Here is a 26,692-nt window from a genome sequence, read left to right on the forward strand (position 1 = left end):
GAGCACGCGCCAGCTGAGACGCTCCGGGATTGGGTCCCCGCCCCTCGATGTCCCGCCCCCTGCCTATCCCCGCCCACCACGCCCACGCCCGCCCCGCCCCTAGGTGCGCAGCGCCAAAGGCGAGGGGCGGGGCGGGGACGTGTGCGCGCGCGCGCGCCCGCCCACTCCGTCTTCTCAAGCCCCGCCCTCAGGTGCTTTCGGTCCGGAGGCGGGGCGGGGCTTTGGTGGCGTCAGGCAGCTCCGGCGGGCGCGCGCCCCGCCCGGTCTGCGCGGGGCCGCGCGGGGCGGAGCGGCGGGGGCGCGCAGTTGCGGCGGCGCGCAGTCGCGGCGGCGTCCTCACACCCATTTCGGAGCTCCGTCACCTGCGCCCGGTCCACCGAGACGCCGCGTCGGGGCCTAACGGCTGTGCGGCTGCGGCGGGCGACGCCGAGGAAGGTGAGGAGGTCGCTGAGGGCCGCGGCGTCTGAGGCCTGTCGGTGGGAGACGCCGGCCCTCGTGGAGAGGACTTGCGGGGTGCGGAGGCGCGGCGGGAGGGAGGTGAAGGAGTGGGGGCGTCTGAGGTGAGGGGTGCCGCGGACCCCGGACCCGTCCGGGCGGGGCTGAGGGACACCCACAGGCCTAGGCCCGGTGGAGGTTGGGGTTCGCTTGCTGGAGTCCCTCAGAAGATGCTGAGGTGTGGGGCGGGCGAGAAGACGAGGACCGCAGGGCGGACGGGGGCCTCGGGGGGCCGGCTCGGGCCTGGGGCGGGCGGGGACCCGGGTCGGACCGGGGAGGGGGAGACCCCGAGGGACCGGCTCGGGCCTGCGGGGACCCGGGTCGGACCGGGGAGGGGGAGACCCCGAGGGACCGGCTCGGGCCTGCGGGGATCCGGGTCGGACTGGGGAGGGGGAGACCCCGAGGGACCGGCTCGGGCCTGGGGCGGGCGGGGACCCGGGTCGGACCGGGGAGGGGGAGACCCCGAGGGACCGGCTCGGGCCTGGGGCGGGCGGGGACCCGGGTCGGACTGGGGAGGGGGAGACCCCGAGGGACCGGCTCGGGACTGGGACGGGCGGGGACCCGGGGATCCCGAGGGGCCGGCTCGGGCCTGGGGCGGGCGGGGACCCGGGTCGGACCGGGGAGGGGGAGACCCCGAGGGACCGGCTCGGGCCTGGGGCGGGCGGGGACCCGGGTCGGACCGGGGGGGGGGGGGATCCCGAGGTACTGGCTCGGGCCTGGGGCGGGCGGGGACCCGGGGATCCCGGGGGACCGGCTCGGGCCTGGGGCGGGCGGGCGGCCGCGGCTGTGGCCCCGGGTTGGACGTGGGCCAAGGCCCCAAGCTGTGCAAGCGAGGTTGACTCAGTTTCCCCCTCGGAGGAAAAATGGATGAGTTCATTAGCCCTCTCTATTCCTAAGTAGGGTGGCGGCGGAAGGGGTCGTGTGCATTAAAAAGGAGTTTAGGCGAGAGGTGATAAATATACAAATTCCTGAAGCCCTTAGTGTGTGGAATATTCCAGGCTCGGAGAGAGCGAAGTGGGCTGCAGACATCCATCCATCCATCCATCCATCCATCCATCCATCCATCCATCCATTCATTCATCCGTCCGTCCATCCGTCCATCCATCCATCCATCCATCCGACCATCCATCCATCCATCCATCCATCCATCCATCCATCCATCCATCCATCCATCCATCCGACCATCCATCCATCCATCCATCCATCCATCCATCCATCCATCCATCCATCCATCCATCCATCTGTCCATTCATCCGTCATCGATCTCGTTTTGTGGTATTCATAAGCTAAGGGGATGTTTCTACTGAGCCCCCCACTCCCTTTCCTTCCCCTCCCTTCCCCTCCCCCCCCCTTTGATTTCTGCTTTGAAATGAAAGGAAATAAAGTTGATCACGGTTGTTGTCTCTTGAAGACATTTCTCAGAGGGAGAAAGAAAAACAAAAGATGGTTGGACTGCGGCTATGCGCTGGGCTCTGTGGGATCTCATTAAATTCTGTCCCACAGCGTCTCTTAGCAGTTGGAGATGTTCCTTAGTTGGACAGATGGAGGACGTGGGTCAGAGAGGTTAAAGAACTTCAGGGTCCCAGCTAGTAAAAAGTTTTAAAAAACGAAGTTGGAGCTGAGGTTCCAACTCAGGGATGTCAGATTCTTAATTCTGGTTCTTTTGTGTGTGCTTGCACTACGATATGTATTTTCATGGGAGACTGATAGGAGAGAAGGATATTAGGACAGTTAGGGCTTTGAGAGGATTTGCATTAAAAACAGACAAAATAAACCGGCCGGCGCCGGTGGCTCATGCCTGTCATCCTAGCTACTCCGGAGGCTGAGATCTGAGGATTACGGTTCAAAGCCAGCCCTGGCAGGAAAGTCTGTGAGACTCATCTCCAATTAACCACCAGAAGACCGGAAGTGGCACTGTGGTAGAGCACTCTCCTTGAGTTGAAGAGCTGAGGGACAGCACCCAGGCCCAAGTTAAAGCCCCATGACCAACCAAAAAAAAAAAAAAAAAAAGAATAAAACCAGACATAATAAGCATTAACCCAGCAGTTTATGCTGTTTATGGTTATGGGCTGAAGAAACTTCAAAGGTATAGAAAAATCCTACATTCATGATAAGACCACAGTAATACATTACATGTGTCTTTTATGTTCCAGATACTATTTTTTGTGCAAGACGAATAAAATTTATAATCACTGTCTATTGAATATGAGTAATTATATAAAAGAATCTCATAATAAAGTGGTTATTGTACCAAGTGTGTGAATCAATTGAATTAAAAAGTTTCAAGTACAAGCTTCTAGGAATATATTATATATAAGAAAAATTATACCTGACCAGCTATAATATGGATGTATACTATATGGGTACAATTGAAGATTTTTTTCCTCCTTCAGCAAGAAATACTGTCATAAAATTTAGGTTGTTCTATGAACAGTATAATTGTGTGGTGTGTGTGTGTGTACAGTATAATTGTGTGGTGTGTGTGTGTGTGTGTGTGTGTGTGTGTGTGTGTGTGTGTCTGTCCTGAGGCTTCAATTTACCTGGGAGCTGTGCCTGAGATTTTTTTTTTTTTTTTTTTTACTCCAGGCTAGCACTTCATCACTGGAGCCACAGCTCCACAGATGGCTTATTGTGGTTACTTGGAGATAAGAGTCTCAGACTTTTCTGCTTGGGCTGGCTTCAAATCGTGGTCATCAGATCTCAGTCTCCTGAGTAGCTGGGATTACTGGCGTGAGCCACAAGCACTCAGCTAGTGTTTTGTTTTATAATTGCACCCCTACAGTAAAATTTAAAGCATTCAAGCAGAAAAAAGCATTCATAATTTATTTCCTGTTGAATTAAAAGTCATAATTTATAAATTAAGAAGCTGATAATGTAGCTGGTAGGGATTTCTTTCAAGTCATGTCCCAGATAAGTGCTTTAACTCCTCCTTAAAAAAAAATGTTAATTTGAAAGTACACTTAATATCAGATTTCACTGCAATTTTTGTGGTTTTGTGGTTCAGAGTTGTGATAAAAACAGACTTCATCTAGATTGGAATGGTACATTGCGAAATGCACTTTATACACCGAAGTTGGTAGGTGATAGAAAGACAAATGGACAATATTTCCATTGCTTCCATTTTTTCAATGCAGTAGTGCAAGTGTACAATCTGACAGCGCTGCCAGGGATAGAGATGCAGAAAACACGGTGCCTAATTTTGCATACCCAGTATTTGTGGTGTCATCTAGGGCCTACATCAGTAAGTACCGCTGGACCTATGAAATGCTTTGCCATATTTCATATACCTGGCATTTACATTTCAGACCCTTTGGGGAGTCCAAACGTTTCCAAGATTTATCTCTGCCCGGAAATTCTGTTCCACTCTGTTCCAAACTCTTTCTGTCGAATGCAGTTATAACATTGTAATTAGTTTTATCAGTTACACTATCTTCATACTCTCTTTTGTCTTGCAATATTTGATACATACATCTTACAATAATTGTTAAATTAACATGCCACTTTTCTCACTTCCCCTCCTGCCTTCATTAATTTGTAACAAGAGTCGGCAGACTGTAAAGGGAGATAGTAAATATTTTAGATATTGCCGACAGCATGGTGTCTGTTTCAATAACTGTAGTACAAAACAGTAAAAGAATGTATAAATGAATGAGCATGACTGTATTCAAATGCTTTATAGAGAATGAAACAAATTTTATGTTGTTTTTACCTGTCACAGGATATTTTTTCTGATTTTATGTTTCTCTCACCACTTAAAAATGTAGAAAACCCATTACTCATGGGCTCTGAAAAACAGGCTGTGAGCCCCATCTTCTCCATTTTATTTGGCATACTCATGGTCTGTAAGGCTTTTCAGAAAGGCTTGCTAGGAAATTTGCAGTAAGATAATATTGGTTAAAATACTGCCTTTTGTGGTAGAGAAGCAAATTTAAATTAGTTATTTTTTTCATCATGTAGCTGATTGCTAAGTTTAAGGTAAAGAATATAAAGAAATAATAGTCATGCAGTATGACAGTTACAGTTTACTGAGAACAGAGGTAAAACAAAAGAGTGGTGATTAGCTCTGCTTGAATTGGCCAGCAATGATCTCTAACAGTCTTCTAGAGGTAGGAAACAGATTTTCTTTACTTTTTTTTTTTTTTTGGTTAGTCGTGAGGCTTGAACTCTAGGCCTGGGTGCTGTCCCTGAGCTCATCTGCTCAAGGGTAACGCTCTACCACTTGAGCCACAGGGCTGCTTTTCTGTTTATGTGGTGCTGAGGGAACGAACCCCGGGCCTCATGCATGCAAGGCAAGCACTCTACCACTGAGCCACCTTACCAGCCCCCGAAATAGATTTTCAACTAAGAGCATTTCAGGAATCTTTCAAGTATGCAAGGTTACTGACAACATTTCGTACCAGGATAACTCTGAATATCAAGATAGCTTACTTTATAGGATAGAATTAATTTATTCCTCACACAAGTAAACAAGAATTTGTTTTTGTTAGGTCTGTACATGTAAAAACCAATATTAATTTTCAAGATTTCTTTAGTGTGGTTCATAATACAGTGAAATTGTTTATCCCACATATGTTAGTGTATTTCAGTACTGTGTATTGTTTTACTAACTGAAAATGTTTGGCAGGTAATGGTACTATTTGGCAAGTGATAAATTCTTTTTTAAATGTAGAGGTTCACTTTAAGAAAAGTGCTGCTGGGCTGGGAAGGTGGCTCAGTGGTAGAGCACTTGCCTTGCACTCTCGAGTCCCTGGGTTCGATTTCTCAGCACCACATAAGAAAAAAGCCGAAACTGGCCCTGTGGCTCAAGTGGTAGAGTGCTTGCCTTGAGCTGAAGAGCTGCGAGACAGCACCCAGGCCCAGAGTTCAGGCCCCACGACCGGACCCCAAAAAACAAAACAAAACAAAAAACAAAAGTACTGCTTTGCTGGACACCACTAGCTCTGGCCTGTCATCCTAGCTACTCAGGAGGCTGAGATCCAAGGATTGCAGTTCAAAGCCAGCCCTGGAAGGAAAGTCTACGAGACTCTTATCTCCAACAAACCCAGAAAACTTGAAGTGGTTCTGTGGCTTAAGTTATAGAGTGCTCGCCTTGAGCTGAAGAGCTGAGGGACAGCAGCTTCCAGGCCAGGCCCAGAGTTCAAGCTCCACAATGGACCAAAAAAAAAAACCAAAAAAAAACCCCAAATGAAAGAAAACAAGAAAAGCACTGCTTTTAACAAAAGCACTTACTGTTGTGACAGGAATGTCTTAGATTTTAAAAATGCAGCTTTAAAATTTCTTATATTCAATATTTTTTAAAGTTTATCTGGATTTTCAAAATTATAGCCATTCTGTTTGAACATACTTTATAGCACATGAAAGATAATAGCCAATATTTAATAAACAAATTTGTTTTGATAGTTTGAATTATGTAATATTTCATATTAAGTGGATTGAAATGCACTGGAAAAGGAAGATGAGTAGACTTGCATTTCTCATTCTCTCTCTCTCTCTCTCTCTCTCCCTCCCTCCCCCATCCCCTCTCTAATTTATTAGATTCAGTGTAATTTTTTTGTGTGTGTGCCAGTCTTGGGGTTTGAACTCTGGGCCTGGTTGCTATCCTTGTGCTTTTGTGCTTAAGGCTAGTGTTCTACCACTTGAGCCACAGCTCCATTTCTGACTTTTCTTGGTAGTTTTAGTGGAAATAAGAGTCTCATGGACTTTCCTACCCTGGCTGGCTTCGAACTGTGATTCTCAGATCTCAGCCTCTGAGTAACTAGGATTACAGGTGTGAGCCACCAGTACCTGGCTAGTGTGAATTTTTTTATCTAGGGAATTTAGAAAGCTAAAACTTTAATTAAGCCTTTAGCTATATTAAGTGTTAAAATCTTATCTAATTATTTAAAGCCCTACAACAGCCTGTTAATATGTCCCCATGTGAAACAATTGGAAAAATAACTTTGAAGTAGTTTTTATAAATGTGTACCCTTGTTGGTGTCTGTGCCATTGCAGTTAAGAATTGGCATTGTGAGTTTTTACAATATTTCATTGGCAGGACTTTGAACTGGAACTGTATGCTGTGATCTGTATTAACTGTGACATTAGAGAATGAATTCCTACATGTCTGTCTGTAGAAATCTATTTCCACTTGTAATTAGTATTACGCCTGGAGTAGGCTAAGAAACGTTTCACTGCCTTTCCTTTAAATTGTTTCAGACATTGACACATAGTCTCTAAAGTTTGGGAATTATAATCTAGGAAGAAGAAATTTATAGTCCCGTGCTAAATGTTTTTTTGTGTGTGTTAAATATGTTTTTTTTGTATGTGTGTGTGTGTGGTTTGTTTTTTTTTTTTTTTTTGGTGGGATCCACAGAAAACTGTGCCTGAGAAGTTAATCTACCCTTCATGGATGTCTTTGTTAAGGCCCTATATTATTCTGACATTGATGTCTGTTTTCAGATGTATAGTTATCAAAAGCAACACTAGCATGCCACTTCCCCTGCTGTGAAGTTCCATCTTTCCTTAAGGGAAACCTAATATCACTACCCTTAGGAGATGGTTTCACCTCAAGGACACTATCCATTTATCCTTTGGGTGAGGTCTTCAATATTGAAGAGCACTGTTTATCCCTTCCCCTAACTTTCCCTCAAGATAGACAGAGAGGGTAAGGTGAGGGGGAAAAAATCAAAATAAATTACTTTTGAGACCAAATAGCTCTGGCTGGCCCTGAACTCCTAGGCTAAAATGATCCTCCTGACTTAGCCTCCTGACTAGCTGGTACCATAGGCATTTGGTTAGGCTAGGAGAGGATTTTTGTGATTACCCTACCAGTGTTGGCATTGCAGGCATGTTTTTTTTCTTTTTTTTCCCCTTGTCTTCCTCTGTCTTCTTCCCAGATGGCAAACATTAATTCTCAGTGACATTGTAGTACTAACTGTTGAAGAACAAACAATTTTCCCAAACGTAATTGGCAGAGAATCTTGATAGTAAAGTTAGCACTTCACATTAGTATGCAGAGCAGTCCTTGTTTGATTTATTCCCTATACTTCTTTCCAATTCATGTCTGCTGAAACCCTGTAGACTGTGGTGGGAGTGTTGTGGTTGAAGAGGGCAGGCAATTAAAGGAGAACAGTTGTAAATTGTTGAGTCATCTTTAGAGACCTGATGAGAGCTTTTGATTTGTTGTGTGCTGGATATTAAACTTTAAAGGTTTATGAAGAATCAGTATTAAGAACATTTCATTCTTTTTCAATCAGATATTCGTACTTGTCATTTCTTGCTAGGAAGAAAACCAGTGAACAAATGAGGTTTCTTCTTTAAGAGTTTTTTTTTTTATTGTGAAAATACTGTACAGAGGAGTTAAAATTACATGGGCAAGATAATGAGTACATTTCTTATCAAGCATTGTAGCCTCCTCCTTTGTTCCCCTTCCCATACCTTCCCTCCTCCCCCCACCCCCCCACCTAATCCTCCCCCCCCCCCCAAAGAGTTTTTTTTTAATTTGGACTTATTGTTTTTGTTTTAAGTAACATCAATAGCTCAAGGTTTTTGAAAGTTAACATTTTCACACAATTAGACATACTTTTGAATAAAAGCATGAGTTGTTGAAATAACTCATAATATGGATTCACCCACATGTATGATGGAATTCATACTTCATCATTTTTTTTCTTTTTTTTTTTTTTGCCATCAGTTCTGGGGAATTCTCTTCATGCAGTTTCATTCTATGTCACAAGTTTGACTTTAGAGGCCATTCACCTCATTTATGCGGTTTTATTCTAGTTAGTCTGTTATTTTATTTTCAAGCTTACTAATTGCCTTTTTCTCATCTTTTCTTCCCCCATAAATATGATGTACACTATTATTCCTTTGTCACTATTACAAATTTTATATACAGTAGTGACTAACCTGTATACTGGCCATTTACCAGATACCATTTCATTGTTATATGTGTTAATTTTTTTAGTCATTTTAACAACCCAAAAAAGTAGGTACAATTATTATTCTTACTTTGCAGATGACAAACCAAGGAACAGAAGAGTGAAATAATATATTCAAGATTCCATAGCTACTACTTAGTGTCAGATTTACTTACTTTTGTTGGAGAGGTCATATTCTTAGCTACTCTATATCCACTTCAGGAATTGGTAATTCCTGTCTTTGTTGCTTTTGTATAACTTTGTTAAGTTTGGTAAGGTGCTTTTAGCTGTGAAAAGTAAAATCTGATTTTAGTTACCTTCATAAAAATAAAAATACAGTGTAATGGTAACAGGGCATTTAACTTACCTTAAGGAAGAAAAATCAAGTTTTGAATACACTTAAGTATTAACTAGAAAAGATTAGAGAAAAATGAATGCACTTTCTTTAATGAAACTGTTTCTATGGATTCCAGTTTTGCGAGGTTTTTTTTTTTGTTTGTTTGTTTTTGTTGGTTGTGGGGGTTGAACTCTGGGCCTGGGTGCTGTCCCTGAGCTCTTCAGCTCAAGGTGAGCACTTTACCACTTGACCCACAGCGCCACTTCCGTTTTTTGGTGGTTTATTGGAGATAAGAGTCTGACAGACTTTCCTGCCTTGGCTGGCTTTGAATTGCTGGCTTTGAACCGTGATCCTAAGATCTCAGCCTCCTTAGTAGCTAGGATTACAAGCATGAGCCACCAGTGCCCCGCTTGAGTTTCTTAATTAAAAATTCCATACTGCTAAGGAGAACTTTAACCAATATAAATCCAGAGAAGTGGTAGTGATGGCAGTGATAATGTGTGTGTCAGGTAGTGTATGGAAAATATAATTTAGTTTGGTTTTATTGAAAAGACACCAACTAGAGGTTAAGTGGGTAGGTTTATAAGCTTCAGACAAAGCCATTAGAGATTCTAATCTGAGTCTTAAAGAAGAACAAATATTGTGAATCTGTCAGATACTCTTTTAGGGACAGACCTGGTTGCTAAAAATCAAACATTCAGCATTCAATTTGAATGAATAATTTAGTGGTATCTACTAAATCATTGTGTTTTGGCAGGTAACTTGAGAAAGATCATGCTAGTGTTTCTGTGTTTGTTTGGTAGCAAATCATGTTTGGATGAGTGAGTTCTTCTTCCCTTTCTCTTTTGCCCTAGAGATGATTATCAATGCATTCTAAATTGTTTTTGTTTTGCTAGTTAAAATTTATTCACTTAATATTTTCATAACACATTTCAATATTTTTACAGTCTATTAATATTTATAAAAGTAAAATCTAGAAAAACATGAAGAGTAAAAGTTGTTTGTAATCCCATTACCTTTCTAGTCTCCCAGTATTTTATTTTTCTGTGTGTATAAAGAGAATGATCAGGGGCTGGGACTGTGGCTCAGTGGTAGAGTGCTTGCCTTGCATGCATGAGGCCCTCGGTTCGATTCCTCAGCACCACATAAGCAAAAAAAAAAAAAAACCTCGAAGTGGGACTGAGGCTCAAGTGGTAGAGTGCTAGTCTACAGCTGAAGAGCTGAGGGACAGCACCCAGGCCTAGAGTTCAGGCCCCACAACTGACAAAAAAAAGAAAAAAAGAAAAATGATCATTCAAAGTTTAATTATATTTAGTTTCTTGGATAACCCAAACTGTCTCTAAAAATTTGTATGTTTATCTGTGTGCAGAGGGTCAATAACATTGGAATACCTTGTCCTTGTTTTAAAAGAGGAAGAGTTATCAAGGGCCGTATTACTTAGGTAGGTTTGTATAAAACAAGATAGCACTAATTCCTCTAAAGGAAGCTTTAACAGGACTCTTTGTATTTGTCCCCTAAGCTATTCTTTCCAAACCTATTGTTGTGTAGAGATGCTAAGGTATGGGGTAGGGAAATTTATATACAGACTTCTGAGACTATAAGGTAAGATCTATGAATAACTGAGCTAGCTCAAATAAAGTCTGTGGGCAGAAGAATTTTCAGTGGTCTTCAGAGTACATACCCTGAACAGGTATGCTGCACCTATGATAGCTACAGTGATTCAAAAACAGTTTTATTTTAAAAGATAATTTATTGAGGTAAAATTCATTTCTATTACCCTTATCCATTATCTACTGTCTTGGGTGGTAACCATGGATCTATATTCTTTTTTTTTTGGGGGGGAGGGTCAGTCATGGGGCTTGAACTCTGGGCTTGGGCGCTGTCCCTGAGCTTTTCAGCTCAAGGCGAGCGCTCTACCGCTTGAGCCATAGCGCCACTTCCAGTTTTTCAGTGGTTTATTGGAGATAAGAGTCTCACAGACTTTCCTGACCTGGCAGCCTTTGGACTGCGATCCTCAGATCTCAGCCTCCTGAGTAGCTAGGATTACAGGCGTGAGCCACTGGCACCCAGCTCATGGATCTATATTCTGTCCTTGGATTATCTATTCTGGAAATTTCATATATCAGTGTCATCATATAATAGTTGATCTTTTGTACCTGACCTCTTATGCCTAACATGATATTTTGGAGTCTCATCAGCATTGCAGTAGATACCAGCATTTCATTCTTTTTTATGAGTCTTTATTCTTCTGTATGTATATATTATCATTCTTTGACTTCTTCCATGATTCTTCATTGTGTTTAATTTGAGGCAGTTTGATTGTGATTTGTATGCACATAGATTCCTTCATTTCATCTTTTTTGGGACTTAGTAAGCTTCTTGAAACCTATAACTTCAGATCTCTTGTCAAATTTGGGATGTATTCAGCTAAAGTTAATTAATTTTCATCATTGGCACTTTTTCTTCTCTCCTGTAAACTCGGATAATATGAAACTTAGGCATTCTGATAATGTTTCACATTTCTCCAAAGCTTTAATTAAAAAAAAATCTTTTTTCTATCTTATGTTAAGATTGGATGATTTCGCTGGGCGCTGGTGGCTCACGCCTGTAATCCTAGCTACTCAGGAGGCTGAGATCTGAGGATCGCGGTTCAAAGCCAGCCCGGGCAGGAGAGACCGTGAGACTCCTATCTCCAATAAACCACCAGAAAACCGGAAGTGGCGCTGTAGCTCAAGTGGTAGAGTGCTCGCCTTGAGCTGAAAAGCTGAGGGACAGCGCCCAGGCCCAGAGTTCAAGCCCCACGACTGACCAAAAAAAAAAAAAGATTGGATGATTTCAACTGGTAGGCCTTCAAGTTTAGTGTTTGGCTTTTTATTGATGCCATTCTGCATTTGAACTCACTCCAGGAATTTTGTTTATCTCTCACAGTGTTTTCTGTTTTGTAATTTCCATTTTGTTCACTTTGTTTTTCTTTGCTGACATTTTCTTTTCTTCTTTTTTGTTATTTTCTAGAATGCTTACTATTGCTTGCTAAAATGAAATATTTTTGTATATATTTTTTATAGTAAAAATACTGTAAAGATGGGTTACAGTTACATGAGTAAGGTAATGAGTACATTTCCTTGTTACCTCCTCTTTTGTTTTTCCCCTACCATCTCTTCCCTCCCTACCTCCTCAACTTATCCCTCCCCACCCACCCCAAAGTTGTAAAGTTCATTTTCAACATAGTGTCTTGTACATTTTGTTGTTACAGTGGGTCATCCTGTAACCTTATTTCAGCATTTTGTTATTTCCCTTCCCCTCCCCAAATTAGAAAAATGTATATACAAGATTCAGGGCACCAGAATCAAATACAGTAAAAACAGGGGTTATACCATGGGGAAGAACATATAAAAGAAACAAAAAAATCACATGGTATATTATAATACATTAACAACAGCAAGAAAAAAAAACACTTGTGTCTCTATCTTGGGGTTCATTTCACTTAGCATCATCTTATATGGTCATATGTACATAGCTTTTGAACTTTTCTGCTTGTCCTAGGCATATACTAGTTACTGCAAATAAGGGAAACCATGGAACCTATGTTTCTTTGGGCCTGGCTTACTTCACTTAATATAGTTTTTTCCAGGTCTTTCCATTTCCTAACAAATGAGGCTGTGTCATTCTTTCTGATGGAGGCATAGAATTCCATTTTGTATGCATGTGTGTATACATACATATATATATATATATCTACCACATAAAATGAAATACTTTTTTAAACAGCTACTTTTAAACTTTTTGTCAGTTTTCCAAAATCTATCATGTTGATTGTGGTATCCATTGATTTTCTTTTGTTTAGTAGAGTACTATTTTCTGCATGTGTCATATGCCAAATAATTTTGAGTTGCTTGAGACTTTAGGCTTTGTTTAATCTTATGAGGAATGTTGGTATCTTTTAGTAGACTGTCAACCTGGTTAGGTTCTGGTTGTAAATTTCCCTCACATTCTTTGAATTGTGTTTGTAATTTTGGTTTAGTTTTCTAAAGCTTTTGCCATTTAGTTTGTTTGGATCTGTCTTGTGGGTACCACACAGGGCCCAGACTGGATTCTATCTCTGTCTCTTAGTTCAGTTTATTAGCACAAACAGGATACAATCTATGTATGTCCAGTTTTGGTGTTAATTTATTTTTATTTTTATTCTATTTTATTTTTTGGATGTGGGGCCTGAACTCTGGGCCTAGGCGCTGTCCCTCAGCTCTTCAGCTCAAGGCTAGCATTCTACCACTTGAACCACAGCGCTACTTTTTCTGCTTATGTGGTGCTGACGAATCGAACCCAGGGCCTCATGCATGCAAGGCAAGCACTCTACCACTGAGCCACCTTCACAGCCCTTGGTGTTAATTTAGAAGATAATAACCTTTTTTTTTTTTTTTGGTCAGTTGTGGGGCTTGGACTTTGGGCCTGGGTGCTGTCCCTCAGCAATTCAGCTCAAGGTGAGCGCTCTACCACTTGAGCCACAGGGCCACTTCCTGGTGGTTTTTGGAGATAAGAGTCTCATGGACTTTTCTGCCCTGGTGGGCTTTGAACCTCAATCCTCAGCCTCCTGAGTAGCTAGGATTACAAGAGTAAGCCTGGCTTAACCTTTTTTTTTTTTTTCTGGTGCATTCCTGAGCTCATCTTTTCTCTTGATCTCTCTTGAACTGTCTTTCCCTATAGTTGTTTCTTTTCTCCAGTCACAAAGTCCTGTTGTGCCACATATGACTATATATATCTACAACTATCATACTTGGGGCCCAATGGCAGGAGGTAGAGAAAAAAGAATGGTAGTTGAGAAAAGAATGGAAATTAGCCCAGCTCTTGGAGCCATAGCTCCACCAAATGGAGAGAGAAGGTGCTTTTGCCTCAGAATTTAGTCTGCATTAATTGGGCTTTCAGTTACTGTAGTCTGATACCGCCATCAAGATTGCTTAGTGATACAGACACAGGAAAAAAACAATGAAAAAAATGATTTGATATTTCTGAATTCTCATTGAGTATTAAGACAAACTTTTCTCAATCCTCATCCTAGACATAGAGTTTATCTCTGTTCTGGTGTCCACTTATATGTTTAGTTTTAGAGTTACCAAAGACAAATAGTCTGTAAGCTCACTGCTGATATGGTGGAATTTCAGTTCTGGTCTTTCTCTCTCTCTTTCTTTCTTTTTCTTTCTTTCTTTCTTTGTTTCTTTGTTTCTTTGTTTCTTTCTTTCTTTCTTTCTTCCTTCCTTCCTTCCTTCCTTCCTTCCTTCCTTCTTTCCTTCTTCCTTCCTTCCTTCCTTCCTTCCTTCCTTCCTTCCTTCTTCTTTCCTTCTTTCTTTCTTTCTTTCTTTCTTTCTTTCTTTCTTTCTTTCTTTCTTTCTTTCTTTCTTTCTTTCTTTCTTTCTTTCTTTCTTTCTTTCTTTCTTTCTTTCTTTCTTTCTTTCTTTCTTTCTGTTGTTGATGATGATATGGGCTTGAATTAGGGCCAGGGCGCTGTCCCTGTGCTATTCTACGAGTTGGAGCCACAGTGACACTCTGGTGATGAATTGGACATAAGAGTCTCAAGACTGTTCTGCCTGGGCTGGCTTTGAACCACAATCCTCAGATCTGAGTCTCCTGAGTAGTTAGTATTTCAGTGTGAGCCAACAGTGCCTGGCTTTCCTTTTTTTTTTTTTTCACACAGTTATTTTCTTTTGATAGTTGTTAAATAGCTGTTCAATGCACCTGTCCAGGGAAGAGAGGGAGCTTACAATATGCTTAACTTCATCTTATTTGGGACCGGAGCATTTGTGTATTATTGCCATTAAGAATATGTGATTTACTATATGGTTTAAAGCTGTTTTTTTGGTTTTGTTTGTTTTTTAGTAGGCTGATCCAGAAAACATGGCCACTGCAATTAGGGAGGTTGGAGTTTGGAGACAGACCAGAACACTTCTACTGAAGAACTATCTAATTAAATGTAGGACTAAAAAAAGTAGTGTTCAGGTAAGTCAGAATACTATTTTTTTTTATGCCTACTTGTAGTTTATCAGTTTTGCTGTCTAAATTTTTTATTACAACTTAATTCCTTTGCTTTGTTTAATTTGCTTGTAAAGTAAAGCTAATTGTGTTCATTATACTAATGTGGGAAAAGTCATTGAATTACCCATTTTCCAATGTTAAAGATTTTTATTAATGGTTACTAAATTTAATTTCTTTTATCAGTACTTAATTTTGAATCCTAGATATATTTCTCAGCATTCACATACCTTTGTCTCATTCCCTCCCCTCCCCCCGCTTTTTTTTTTTTTTTGCCAGTCCTTGGTCTTGAACTCAGAGCCTGGGCACTGTTCAAGTTTTTCTCAAAGCTAGTGCTCTACCATTTGAACCACAGCATCACTTCCAGCTTTTTCTGAGTAGTTTGTTGGCATAACAGTCTCATAGACTTTTCTGTCCAGGATGGCTTTGAACCGTGATCCTCAAATCTCAGCCTCCTGAGTAGCTAGGATTAGGTGTGAGCCACCAGCACCTGGCTTCATTCCACAATTTTATGCATTGCACCTTCACATTTTATGGTTTCTGGATTGAGTTGTCTAAGAATACTAAAATGGCATAACAAATCTGTACCTCAGCATGGATTGCTTTGGGTAAAACAAAGTAAGAACTCTAGTAAACCAGCTTGTAATAATGTCAAAGGTCAGAAATATATTGTTTGTCTTCCCTGAAATCAGCAGAACAATTAAATAATGAGGTAAATGGTAGTTCATCCCTACCAAAAGTGACCATAGAACTTAATTGAATATAGTTTCAGTAATACAAATTTAGGTATTATTGCTTGTTGTTTAAAAAGCATTTTGTTGGCTTATATCAATTACATGGGGCAGGAGAGGGGATTTCATTGTTTTATCTTCACATGTTTATATTGTATTGCACTCAATTTTACCCTCAGTGCCACTCTCCTTATACCCTTCCAAGATTTTTAGTACCCCCAACAAGTTTGCTTGTTTTATTTCAACAGATTATATTACTGAAGTATGATTTCTAATTCAGAATTGAATAAAAATGTTTTTGTGGTATCCATAGAGTTGTTACAAGTTACTCTTAACAGAATATGAATTACTGTATTATTTTTATTAATTTAAGATAATTAAATATTACATTTTATGTCACCTTATTGTGTACTTGAATCTTAAAATATCTTAGCAGAAGTGAATATAGAGCAAATTTCATGCAATATCCTTATTGAGTTTGGTGATATGCTCAATATAATAATTCTTTTGAGGTAGAATTGCTTTTATCTTTTGTATATAATAGAAGATGACCAAATTCTTCATGATTTTTTTTAGTACTAAATTATTTGCAGATCTTGATTTGCTTTTATAACTATACTTTGTAATTGCTTTATTTCTTTTATTATAGGAAATTCTTTTTCCACTGTTTTTTTTATTTTGGTTAATATTAATTAGTATGATGCATCCAAATAAGAAATATGGAGAAGTGCCTGATACAGAACTTAATCCCATGGACAAGTCTATCCTTTCTAATCTTATTCTTGGATACACTCCAGTAACAAATATTACAAGTGACATCATGCAGAGAGTGTCTACAGATCACCTTCAAGATGGTATTTCTATCTTGTATATGTATTTCTTATATATATTTTATATATAATATGTGTATATCTATAACATGAACTCTTCAAATAATGATTGTCTTGCTTTATGAGTAAGTTATACACACACACACACACACACATACACACATTTTTTTTTTCCTTTTGGTTAGTCAGAGGGCTTGAACTCAGAGCTTAGGCACTGTTCCTGAGCTTTTGTGCTCAAGGCTAGCACTCTACCACTTTGAGCCACAGCACCACTTCTGGCTTTCTGTTTTTTAATTGGAGATAAGAGTCTCATGAACTTTCTTGCCCTGGCTGGCTTTGAACCATGATCCTTAGATCTTAGCCTTCTGAGTTGCTAGGATTACAGGTGTTAGCCACCATTGCCTGGTTGTAACTATATTCTTGGCCCTGAGAGATATGTTCTCTTGCCAAAATCTAGCTTCACAAAAAATTTTAAAACATTTAGTTCTGCTCCCTGATGTTTTTGTGAAACACTAATTTATGTTCTTGGTGATACATATCTTATATTTTTATATGTTATATTTCTTGGATATTTAAACATTAAGTACATATGTATAAAATAAAAGCTATAGTATTTCTTTTGATTCTAAATCATAATAATTAACAAGCTATGGTAAAGACTACCTACCACAGTATTCTTTTCAGATTGCTCTGCTTATTTATGGACCATATGGTATAATCTGAAGAAAAATTGAACTTTGGAGGCTAGGACTATGGCTTTCCTACCTAGAGCTGTCTTTCTCCATGTGCTTTTTTTTTTTTTAAGACAATGATTTAAATCACTACTGTATGCCAACACAAAGAACCAGTCTTATGTTATTTCCATTAGACCTCATATTCTGGAATTTCCTGAGTAAACATGACTTGTTTATAAACAAAACTGCAAGAAAATATTTTAAAATGTCCTATTTTGGTGGTGGTTCACTACTTTAATTCTAGCTACTCAGGAGGTTGAGCTACCTACCAAAAAGCCTGAAGAGGAACTGTAGCTCAAGTAGTAGAGGGCTAGTCTTGGGTGGAAAAAGCTTTAGGACAGAATCTCAGGACCAGCAGACACATAGAAAAATATCTCAATGTGAGTGATTGTGTAGAATTTTCTCAATTTATCTTCTAAAATGAAATAAAGAATATTTAGACTTAAGTGGTAATTTTTATTCAAAGAAGGTATAGTTGACAAAATTAGTTTCTGAGTAGGATTAAAGTTTTTTCTTTATAAGAAGGAATATTTAAAAATATTTATCAAGAAGTTGTAAATTTTACTTTGAGGTAGTAAGTTGTCATTTTAAGAATTTCATATCTTTATTCTGTCATCTTTATGTTTGATGTATTCAAGTGTTTTATCTTTGGGAGAGTAGTGAGAAGGGTACAGAACACAAAGGGAAAAGGGTGGTAAATGTAGCAGTGGAGCTCACTGGACTTGGAAGAAAGTGAACAACACAACTCATGGGTGGAGATGAGAGAGAGTAAAAAAATTATTTCTGCTGGGTACTGGTATCTCATGCCTCCTAACTACTCACCAGGACTGAAATCTGAGGACCTTGGTGCAAAGCCAGCCTGGGCAAGAAAGTTCTTGAGACCCTTTTAGCCACAAGAAAAATGGGCGTAGATCTGTGGCTCAAAGTAGTAGAGTGCTAGCCTTGAGCAAAAGAGCTCAGGGACAGTGCCCAGTCCCTGAGTTCAAGCCCCATGACTGACAAAAAGAAAAACAAAAGCATTTCATTACTGCTGCAAATCTTAAATTTAAGCTTGTCTGACAGTGATTGCTGTCAGAAATGTAAACATGTAAACATGCTGTCAGGGATGTAAACAGTGGACATGGTATCAGAACTACTCCACAGTAAAGTTTGTTACAAGCCGTTGAGATTCAAGAAATAGCAAGCTCTTGATAAAATAGATCATGAGTATTTTACACTATGCCTTATATTCATAATACTTATAATATGCTGATATGTAATTTATTAGTATAAAATGAGAACTTAGTGTCTGTAAAATTGCATTTTTAAAGTTACAAATATTTTCTTAGAAGAATTATCTTCTAAGGAAGAGAATATAGCAAAGTGCTTACAAAATAGTCCTTTTACCAACTATAATTATAAAATCAATATACCCTATCATAGAAAACATGAGTTAACTGCATTGTTTTATTTTTATAGTCATAATCACTGAGGAGTATGAAAATGAGAAAGAAATGGTAGCATCAAGTCATTTTAAATCCAGCAACTTTGTAGGTGTGGTTTTTAAAGACTCAATGTCCTATGAGCTTCGTTTCTTTCCTGATATGATTCCGGTATCTTCCATTTATATGGATTCAAGAGGTAACTAATTATTGAAGTTAATTAAGTGTTTGTTTTTGCTGCTCAGTTTATGTGCAAAATTGAGTAGGATCCAACTTTGATATCTTCAACTGTTCAGATAGAAAACCTTTCTAGTACAAAAACATTTATGCAAGCCCGGTGGCTCACACCTGTAATCCTAGCTACTCAGGAGGCTAAGATCTGGGGATCCTGGTTCAAAGGCAGTCCAGGCAGGAAAAGTCCATGACTCTTATCTCCAGTAAACCTCTCAGAAAACCAGAAGTCACTCTGTGGCTCAAGTGGTAGAGCGCTAACCTTGAGCTGAAGAGCTGAGGGACAGCATCCAGGCCCAGAGTTTAATCCTCATGACTGACAAAATAAACAAAAACAAAAACATGCATACACAAAGATGTCATGTAAAATTATTTTAATGTAAAATGTTATTTCTAATAACATATAAAATGTGTATGACTTTATTTTTTTTCTTCTATGTAAGTCTTTTCCTTTACGGTATGTACAGGTGTTTAAAACCTCAGGGTCTCCCACCAGTGAACTTTATTAATTTTACATTTGGAACATGGAAAATAATCTTCAATTTTAAACCTATGAAGAGGTTTATTTAATTAACACTGAAGTCATTGTGCTAAGTATGGAATTTGGTGAACATTGAAACAAAGTCTTTATGAAATGACATCTTAAAACAGAAAGTGATATATTTCAAGTAATTATTTAAATAGCTAAATTTATATATTTATTCATTTACCATTCAGTATTCTAAAATATATATTTTTGCATTAAAATGTATTGTTATTGGGCTGGGAAGGTGGCTCAGTGGTAGAGCACTTGCCTTGCATGCCTGAGGCCCTGGGTTCGATTCCTCAGCACCACATAAGCAAAAAGAAAAAAGCTGGAAGTGGTGCTGTGGCTCAAGTGGTAGAGTGCTAGCCTTGAGCTGAAGAGCTGAGGGACAGCGCCCAGGCCCAGAGTTCAGGCCCCACAACTGGACCCAAAAAAAAAAATGTATTGTTATTATAATGGTGATGTACAGAGTGGTTACAGTTGCATAAGTCAGGTAAAGAGTACACTTCTTTTTGGATAATGTCATTAACATGCAGTTTTACTTAACCCTATTTTATTTATGTGTGTGTGTGTGTGTGTGTGTGTGTGTGTGTGTGTGTGTGTGTGTGTGTGCTTGACACTTCTTTTTGGATAATGTCAACATGCAGTTTTACTTAACCCTATTTTATTTATTTATGTGTGTGTGTGTGTGTGCGTGCTTGAACCTAGGAACTGGTTCCTGTCTTTAGTGTTTTTGCTTAAGGCTGGCTTTCTACCAATTGAGCCACAGCTTGACTTTGAGCTTTTTGATGGTTAATTGGACATAGAATCTCCCTCTTCAGGATAGCTTTGAATCATAATCCTTAGAGCTCAGCCTTCTATAGCTAGAATTACAGGTGTGAGCCATGCTTCTTCCTATTTTCAACCTATACTGAGCTTATCAGGACATAACCTAAATTGAGGAGGATCTTTATAGCAAGCAGAGTCAACAAAAATAATTACATTTGTTTTCTCTTCTTAACAAATTAGTGGCTTAAAACAACAGAAACTGATTTTCTCATAGTCTAGAACCCAAAAGGCAGAATCAGTGTCACTGAGGGAAATACAGATGTGATGGAGCCATGTTCCGTTTGGAAGCTCAGGGGATGATACCTTCTTTGTGTCTCCCAACTGCTGGTGGCTGCCAGCATTTCTTGGCTTGTGGCAGCAACACTCCAGTCTTCTGCCCTGCTGTATACATTGTCTTTTCTTCTGTGGATGTCAAGTTTCTCTCTCTGTTGTTCAGACACTAGTGACTTATTTTTAGGGTCTATATAGATAACGTAGGATGTTTTCCTCAGGTCAAAATTCTTATTTTGATTACATCTGCACAGATCCTTTTTCCATATAAAGCAGTGTTTTTGAGACTAGAGATCAGAACTTGGTATTTTTGGGAGTCATTATTTAGTTTACTATCCTTCAATTGTTTTTTGTTTTTTTTGTTTTTTGCTTGGTGGGCCTGGCACTTGCTAGGTAGGTGCTCTGCCACTTGAGCCACTCTTGTCAACCCTTTTTACACTGGTTAATTTTCAGAGGTATCACTTTATTCCTGGGCTGGCCTCAGATTGTAATCCCCTCTACTCTGCCTCTCAAATAGCTAAAAATATAGGTTTGAGCCGTCATACCCAGCTGTATACTGGGAAAAGGATATTAATTATTACATACTTTTTGAAAATGTAATTTTATTTCAGCATTCTAAATAAGAAATTGGGAATATTAGAGACACAATTTGCCTTTTAAGGGGAACAGTGTGTTTTTGTTAATCCTATGGAGATTTATTGATTATACTGCTTTGGTAGCTCTCAACAATGTTAGAACCAAATCTATGTCTTACATTTTTCTCCCTGTAGCTGGCTGTTCAAAATCATGTGAAGCTGCTCAGTACTGGTCCTCCGGGTTTACAGTTTTACAGGCATCCATTGATGCTGCCATCATACAGGTAAAAGTGGCAAAGGAAGAAAAACAAACCATATGCTAGTAATTACAGACTTTTCTCCTTGAATACGTATCACTTAATGAATATGAGTGTTTTTTATTATCTTACTCCTAATTTATTAAGTATTTGTCACTTACTAAACATTAGTTCTAAGTTATGCTTGTTTATTAACCCACTTAATATCTTACAACCCTATAATACAGGGATATGTGTCCATAGTACAGAAGTTCAAAGTAGAGATAATGAATACTACTAATTGTTTTACATTGATGGTATTGTAGCACTTAAGAGTGTGTTGGCCCAAGACTAGTATTTAAACTCAGACTACATTGGGTTTTTTTTTTTTAACTGTATTTTTTTTGTCTTTTCTTTTTTGGTACTGGGGATCGAACCCAGGATGTTGCACTTGCGAGGCAAGTGCTTTGCCACTGAGCTACATCCCAGCCCTGCATTGGATGAATAGGCAATACAAATTTCAATTGAGGCTTTCACTTGAATGTTAGAAGTTCATGCAGCATAAGTAGTTGTATGATTCTCTCTATATGTATGTGCTGTTTGCATGGATTTTAAAGGAACAGGAAAGCATTCTTTTTTTAAGCCTTTTTTTTTTAACATTGTCTGGATTACTTGGGATGCTGATAATTGTCTAAGATAAAATAATGCGAGTTTTATTTTCCTTGGCAAATTATTTAATTAGAATTTTATATATTCACCAACTTTAGACTTTATCATATATTTCTAAAATGAATTAAAAGCAGTATTCTACTTTGATTCATGATATTCTACTAATCACTTTATTTCAAATATATACTTTTTGAGGATTTTATTTGTACAAGTTATTTACTAAATTTAAAAGTGTATAATTGTTGTATTTTATTAGAGGCTGCTGTCAGAATGAAGTGATTGTTTTTATATTTTCTCATTACAGTTGAAGACCAATGTTTCTATTTGGAAAGAGCTGGAGTCCACTAAAGCTATTATTATGGGGGAAACTGCTGTTATAGAAATAGATACCTTTCCCCGAGGAGTCATTTTAATATACCTGGTTATTGCATTTTCACCTTTTGGTTACTTCTTGGCAATTCATATTGTAGCAGAAAAAGAAAAAAAGTTAAAGGAATTTTTAAAGATAATGGGACTTCATGACACTGCCTTTTGGTATGTTATCAAAGGCTTATTATTCACTATAATTTATAATTATATTAAATATCTTATAGATCTTCAGAGTTTTACTTTTATTAGTCTATTGATGAGGTGCTGTTTTCTTAGTGATTGCCTTTATGTTGAAATTTGAGATTAGTCAATAACCTTTAGCTCCCAGTTGGTTTGTTTTAATACAGAAAAGAATGTGGAGCATTTAACAGTACCTTTAAATTTTGTTTGAACTTATGGAACATGTTCTGTATATTTTATTGTTTCGTTGCTCTGAAGGTAGGAGATTAGAGAAAGCTAGAGATTGGCTGATTATCTCCTTCCCTGATAAATAGTGTATTCATGATACTGGGCAATTATATACTTCAAAAGTCATAAGTAATTTCTGGACATTTCTCCAGAGGCTTTTTTTGATAAATGAAGATAAAGATTATATAAGTAATTTGTAGAGCAGACATGTGAAACAAGTTTGTAAGCTTTAACATTGTTTTTGTACAATGACAATTTTATAGACACATTTATAAATATTTCTAAGTATAGATTCCTTATTTTTTCAGGCTACATAATAAGGAAATTTGTTTTAAGCTAGGTGTGGTGATTTACACCTGTAAGCCCAGCACTAAGGCATGAGGACTGAGTGTTTCAGGTCAGCCTGTATCCAAATTGGAAAAAGAAAAAAAAACACCAAAAAATTATTTTAAGCTCATTTGAAGGGAAGGTTAATATTCCGTATGTATGTTATTGTTTTAAATTATTTGAAAACAATTGTACTCGGCCTAATCTAATAATAATAGCACTTTATATAATGAGATACTGTGTATAATACATTTTCTTTGCTTTTGGGGCAGCTTTCTTTTCTTAATTTTGGAAGTGATTGATGTTAAGATGCATTACATTATTACATTATGGGGAAATAGCTGGATGAATTTAGGCAAATCAATCTGTCAAACACTCAAATTTTGCCTCTGTAAAATATATTCAATTTTGTTAATTTGCTTGTTTTTTAACTCTAATTGATTTTATGATATTGTACATTCAACCATAATGCAAAAGATAAAATTACATTAAATGCTGTAGCAATTCCATTGATTTCTGATTTTAAGAGGAATCTTGGGATAAAATAATGTCTCTGTTATTGTGCTTGTTGATCATACCCTTAAGAACATTGTGTAAAAATAGTAATTATGTCATTGATTTGCAAAGAGCTTGTATTGATTACAATAGAAAAAGGCATCAGAAGTTTAATTAGAGCATATCCCTTGTCATTACACTGACTCATTAAAACTGCATATTAAGCAAATCAGAGATAACCACTATTGGATTTTTGAGAATATATAACTTAAATTAATCATGAATTTCTACTAAGTTTTAAAAATTATTTTGGTTCTGAAAGATATGATGTTACTCTGAATTGATTAGTTTTTTATATAAAAATTTTATATAAACTACATTTGTAATTAATTAGAAGTGTTAATTTTCAATATATAAAACAGAAATATACTTGACTTTATTAATAAGATGGTTAAAATTTGAAGTTTCATTTGGAATGATTTTTTTAAACTATTAATGCCTGTACATTTGTTTATAAATGGTGTTTGCATTCTCGTTTTAGGCTTTCCTGGGTGCTTCTGTATACAAGCTTGATTTTCCTTATGTCCCTTCTAATGTCAGTCATTGCAACAGCTTCTTCATTATTTCCTCAAAGTAGCAGCTTTGTAATATTTCTACTCTTTTTCTTATATGGATTATCCTCTGTAAGTGTTTTTTCAGTATTTTTACATTAGCTTACATTAGTTACACAGCCTCTGTAAATATTTTAACTTGTAATGGCAGTGAAGGAATTGAATGTTAAATACTTGGCAATATAGCCAAGTTTTGTTTTTTTTTTTTTGCAGACTATCAATTTCCCACCAAAGATATATTGTTATTAAGTTGTTGATAAATAATAATAGATGGTATAACATCATTGTACTTCCATAGTTTTAGAAAAGTTATAAAGTAGTCTCAAGTTTAAATTTAACTTGTGTTTATGTTACATTAGACTGCTATTACATAATTACTTGTTTAAGATTGTCTAACACTATTGGACCTTTTTACTTTTTTGTCTTTGTGAAATTCTGTTTCCAGTTAGGTTGTGGTATAGAGCGACTAAAGATGTTTTTGTAAATGTAGCGCTTAGTCTTAACATTGATTTGCATAGGCTGAATAAATGACTAACCTGTGTGTTGTCAGTACATTCCTCTCTCCTTGGGTTTAGTTTGTTTATGTGCCTGTTGTGAAAGATTGTTTTAACTATTACCACTGCTCTTTAAAATGATAAATTACAAAAAACCCCTTCATGTACCTTTAATATAATTATTTATGTTGAGTTTAAAAATGGATCTTATCTTTAAAAGCTTATTTATTGTTGTCATGTATTTAACTGCAGAATCACATGGCTTGTTATGGTTTCTACAGTATAGGTCTAATCATACTTGCTATCTTTAATATTTGTTAGTTTACAAAAAATAAGTGATATCGTTACTTACATGAAAATAAAATCTTACATATATAGTTGTACAAGGGAGGATTTCACTGTGACATCTCCATACATGGACACCATGCATACTAATCAAACTCACCTCATCTATCACTCTCCTTCTTCCCCTGCTTTTCCCCTTGAAAGCAATTTCAACAGTTATTATTGTTCTGTTTTCATATAAAATATTTTGACCACATTTATACTCATTCCCCTCTCCTTTTATCCTTCCCTCTTTCGCTGATTGCTGCCCACCTATAGAGCCTTGTTTTACTTTCCTCTCATTTTTATTTATTGCATGTGAGTGTGTATTAGGTGCACCAAGGGACTTCACTATAGTATTTCAGATATGCATATATTATATTTTAATCAGAATAAATCATTTTTTCTCTGTTCCCTAGACATGTGTATGACATATATTTTAATAAAAATAACATTTTATGAGCAAAATTTAGTTTTGTTTTCATATCAGTGTATATGAACATGCATTAACTTTAATGTTTATGTTTTACAGGTATTTTTTGCTTTAATGCTGACACCACTTTTTAAAAAATCAAAACATGTGGGAATAGTTGAATTTTTTGTCACTGTGGCTTTTGGATTTATTGGGCTTTTGATAGTCCTGATGGAAAGTTTTCCAAAGTCGTTAGTTTGGCTTTTAAGTCCATTCTGTCAGTGTACTTTTTTGATTGGTATTGCACAGGTAGGTATTAACATTGATCACGTATTTACCAACTATTTTCTTTTCAGTTTGATGTAACATACTATCATGAATATGGCCTTTGATTTGCAAAAAGTAAATTAAAATTCAACACAAGAATGAAATGTAGTAGAGTGCATTTTATATCAGATTTTATTTATAATTTCTCCAATTTTAATTTCTCAAATGTTTTATTTGTAAGTTAACTATTTACTGCATTTTAGTAACCTATTGTAGTGTAATTACTTGGTCTGTTAGAAGCTATTCACTTAAGATTGCTCCATTGCTACCATTTATACACTTTTCTCAGGATGATGCCTGTATGGAGCAGAGCAAATTTGTTGCAAGTATACTAGTGAAATATCAAGGCCTGGTGTATTTATTGGTCTAAGCCTCATAGAATTGTCATTCATCTAAATAATAGATTTATAATCTGATATTTATTTCTCCTAGCAGATTCAGTTAGCTTCTAAGTAAAAAAAAAATCACATGAGAAACTTTTATATAGTAGAACTTAAATTTGGCTAACATACAAAGAAGAAAATACGGTTTTTCTTCATTTACTGTTTTGTGCTGCTTCTGGTGCTTGAACCTGAGCACTGAGTTTAGTGCAGTGCCTGACCACTTATGTTTTTTTGTGTTTTTTGGGGGCTAACACTTAACCACATGAGCCACAGCTCCACTTCCAGCTTTTTGGTGGTTAATTAGAGTTAACAGTCTTTTGGGCTTTCTTCCCCAGGGTGGCTTTAAACCATGATCCTCAGATATCTGCTTACTGAGTAGCTAAGGTTACAGGTGTTAGCCATTGGTGCCTGGCTACAGTTTCTGAGATTTATTTATGCTGGTTGGTTTGATAGAATATTTTGGTTTGTAAGACAAAATTAATACTTGATCTTGACCAAAACACCAAAAAGCAATGTGAGACTAATTTTAAGATAGACTATCAAATTTTCTTAATTATTTGAAGACTAAAAGCTATTGTTACCCATTTTGAAAGAAATGCCCCCTTTCTTGGAAAAGTTGATTTTAGAGTCGTAACTTTTCCTTAAGAGGGCCTATCAGTATCATTAATACTATCTCCATTTGTTAGGTGGAAAGATTAACATTTAGGGTGGTGTAATTAAAATTCACATATAGCAGAGCA

At 37.8% G+C, this 26,692-nt stretch overlaps 1 protein-coding gene across 2 annotated transcripts in view; it reads left to right on the top strand.

The window, feature by feature from the left end:
• Window positions 1-316: 316 nt before the first annotated feature.
• The window catches only part of Abca5 (ATP binding cassette subfamily A member 5), a 75,476-nt gene continuing 49,100 nt past the window's right edge, over window positions 317-26,692 (top strand). Inside the window, exons 1-8 of one of the 2 annotated variants that reach the window (XM_042702709.1) lie at window positions 317-435; window positions 14,599-14,718; window positions 16,132-16,336; window positions 18,505-18,666; window positions 21,093-21,181; window positions 22,107-22,336; window positions 23,943-24,084; window positions 25,363-25,551. In XM_042702709.1, coding sequence (XP_042558643.1) covers window positions 14,617-14,718; window positions 16,132-16,336; window positions 18,505-18,666; window positions 21,093-21,181; window positions 22,107-22,336; window positions 23,943-24,084; window positions 25,363-25,551 — 1,119 coding nt within the window. In that variant the 5' untranslated portion in view covers window positions 317-435; window positions 14,599-14,616. The remainder of the gene's footprint in view (window positions 436-14,598; window positions 14,719-16,131; window positions 16,337-18,504; window positions 18,667-21,092; window positions 21,182-22,106; window positions 22,337-23,942; window positions 24,085-25,362; window positions 25,552-26,692) is intronic. The other variant, XM_042702708.1, reaches the window with a different exon arrangement.

Source organism: Dipodomys spectabilis, unplaced genomic scaffold, assembly GCF_019054845.1.
Source record: "Dipodomys spectabilis isolate Male_0828 unplaced genomic scaffold, ASM1905484v1 ptg000329l, whole genome shotgun sequence".
NCBI classification, from domain to species: domain Eukaryota; kingdom Metazoa; phylum Chordata; class Mammalia; order Rodentia; family Heteromyidae; genus Dipodomys; species Dipodomys spectabilis.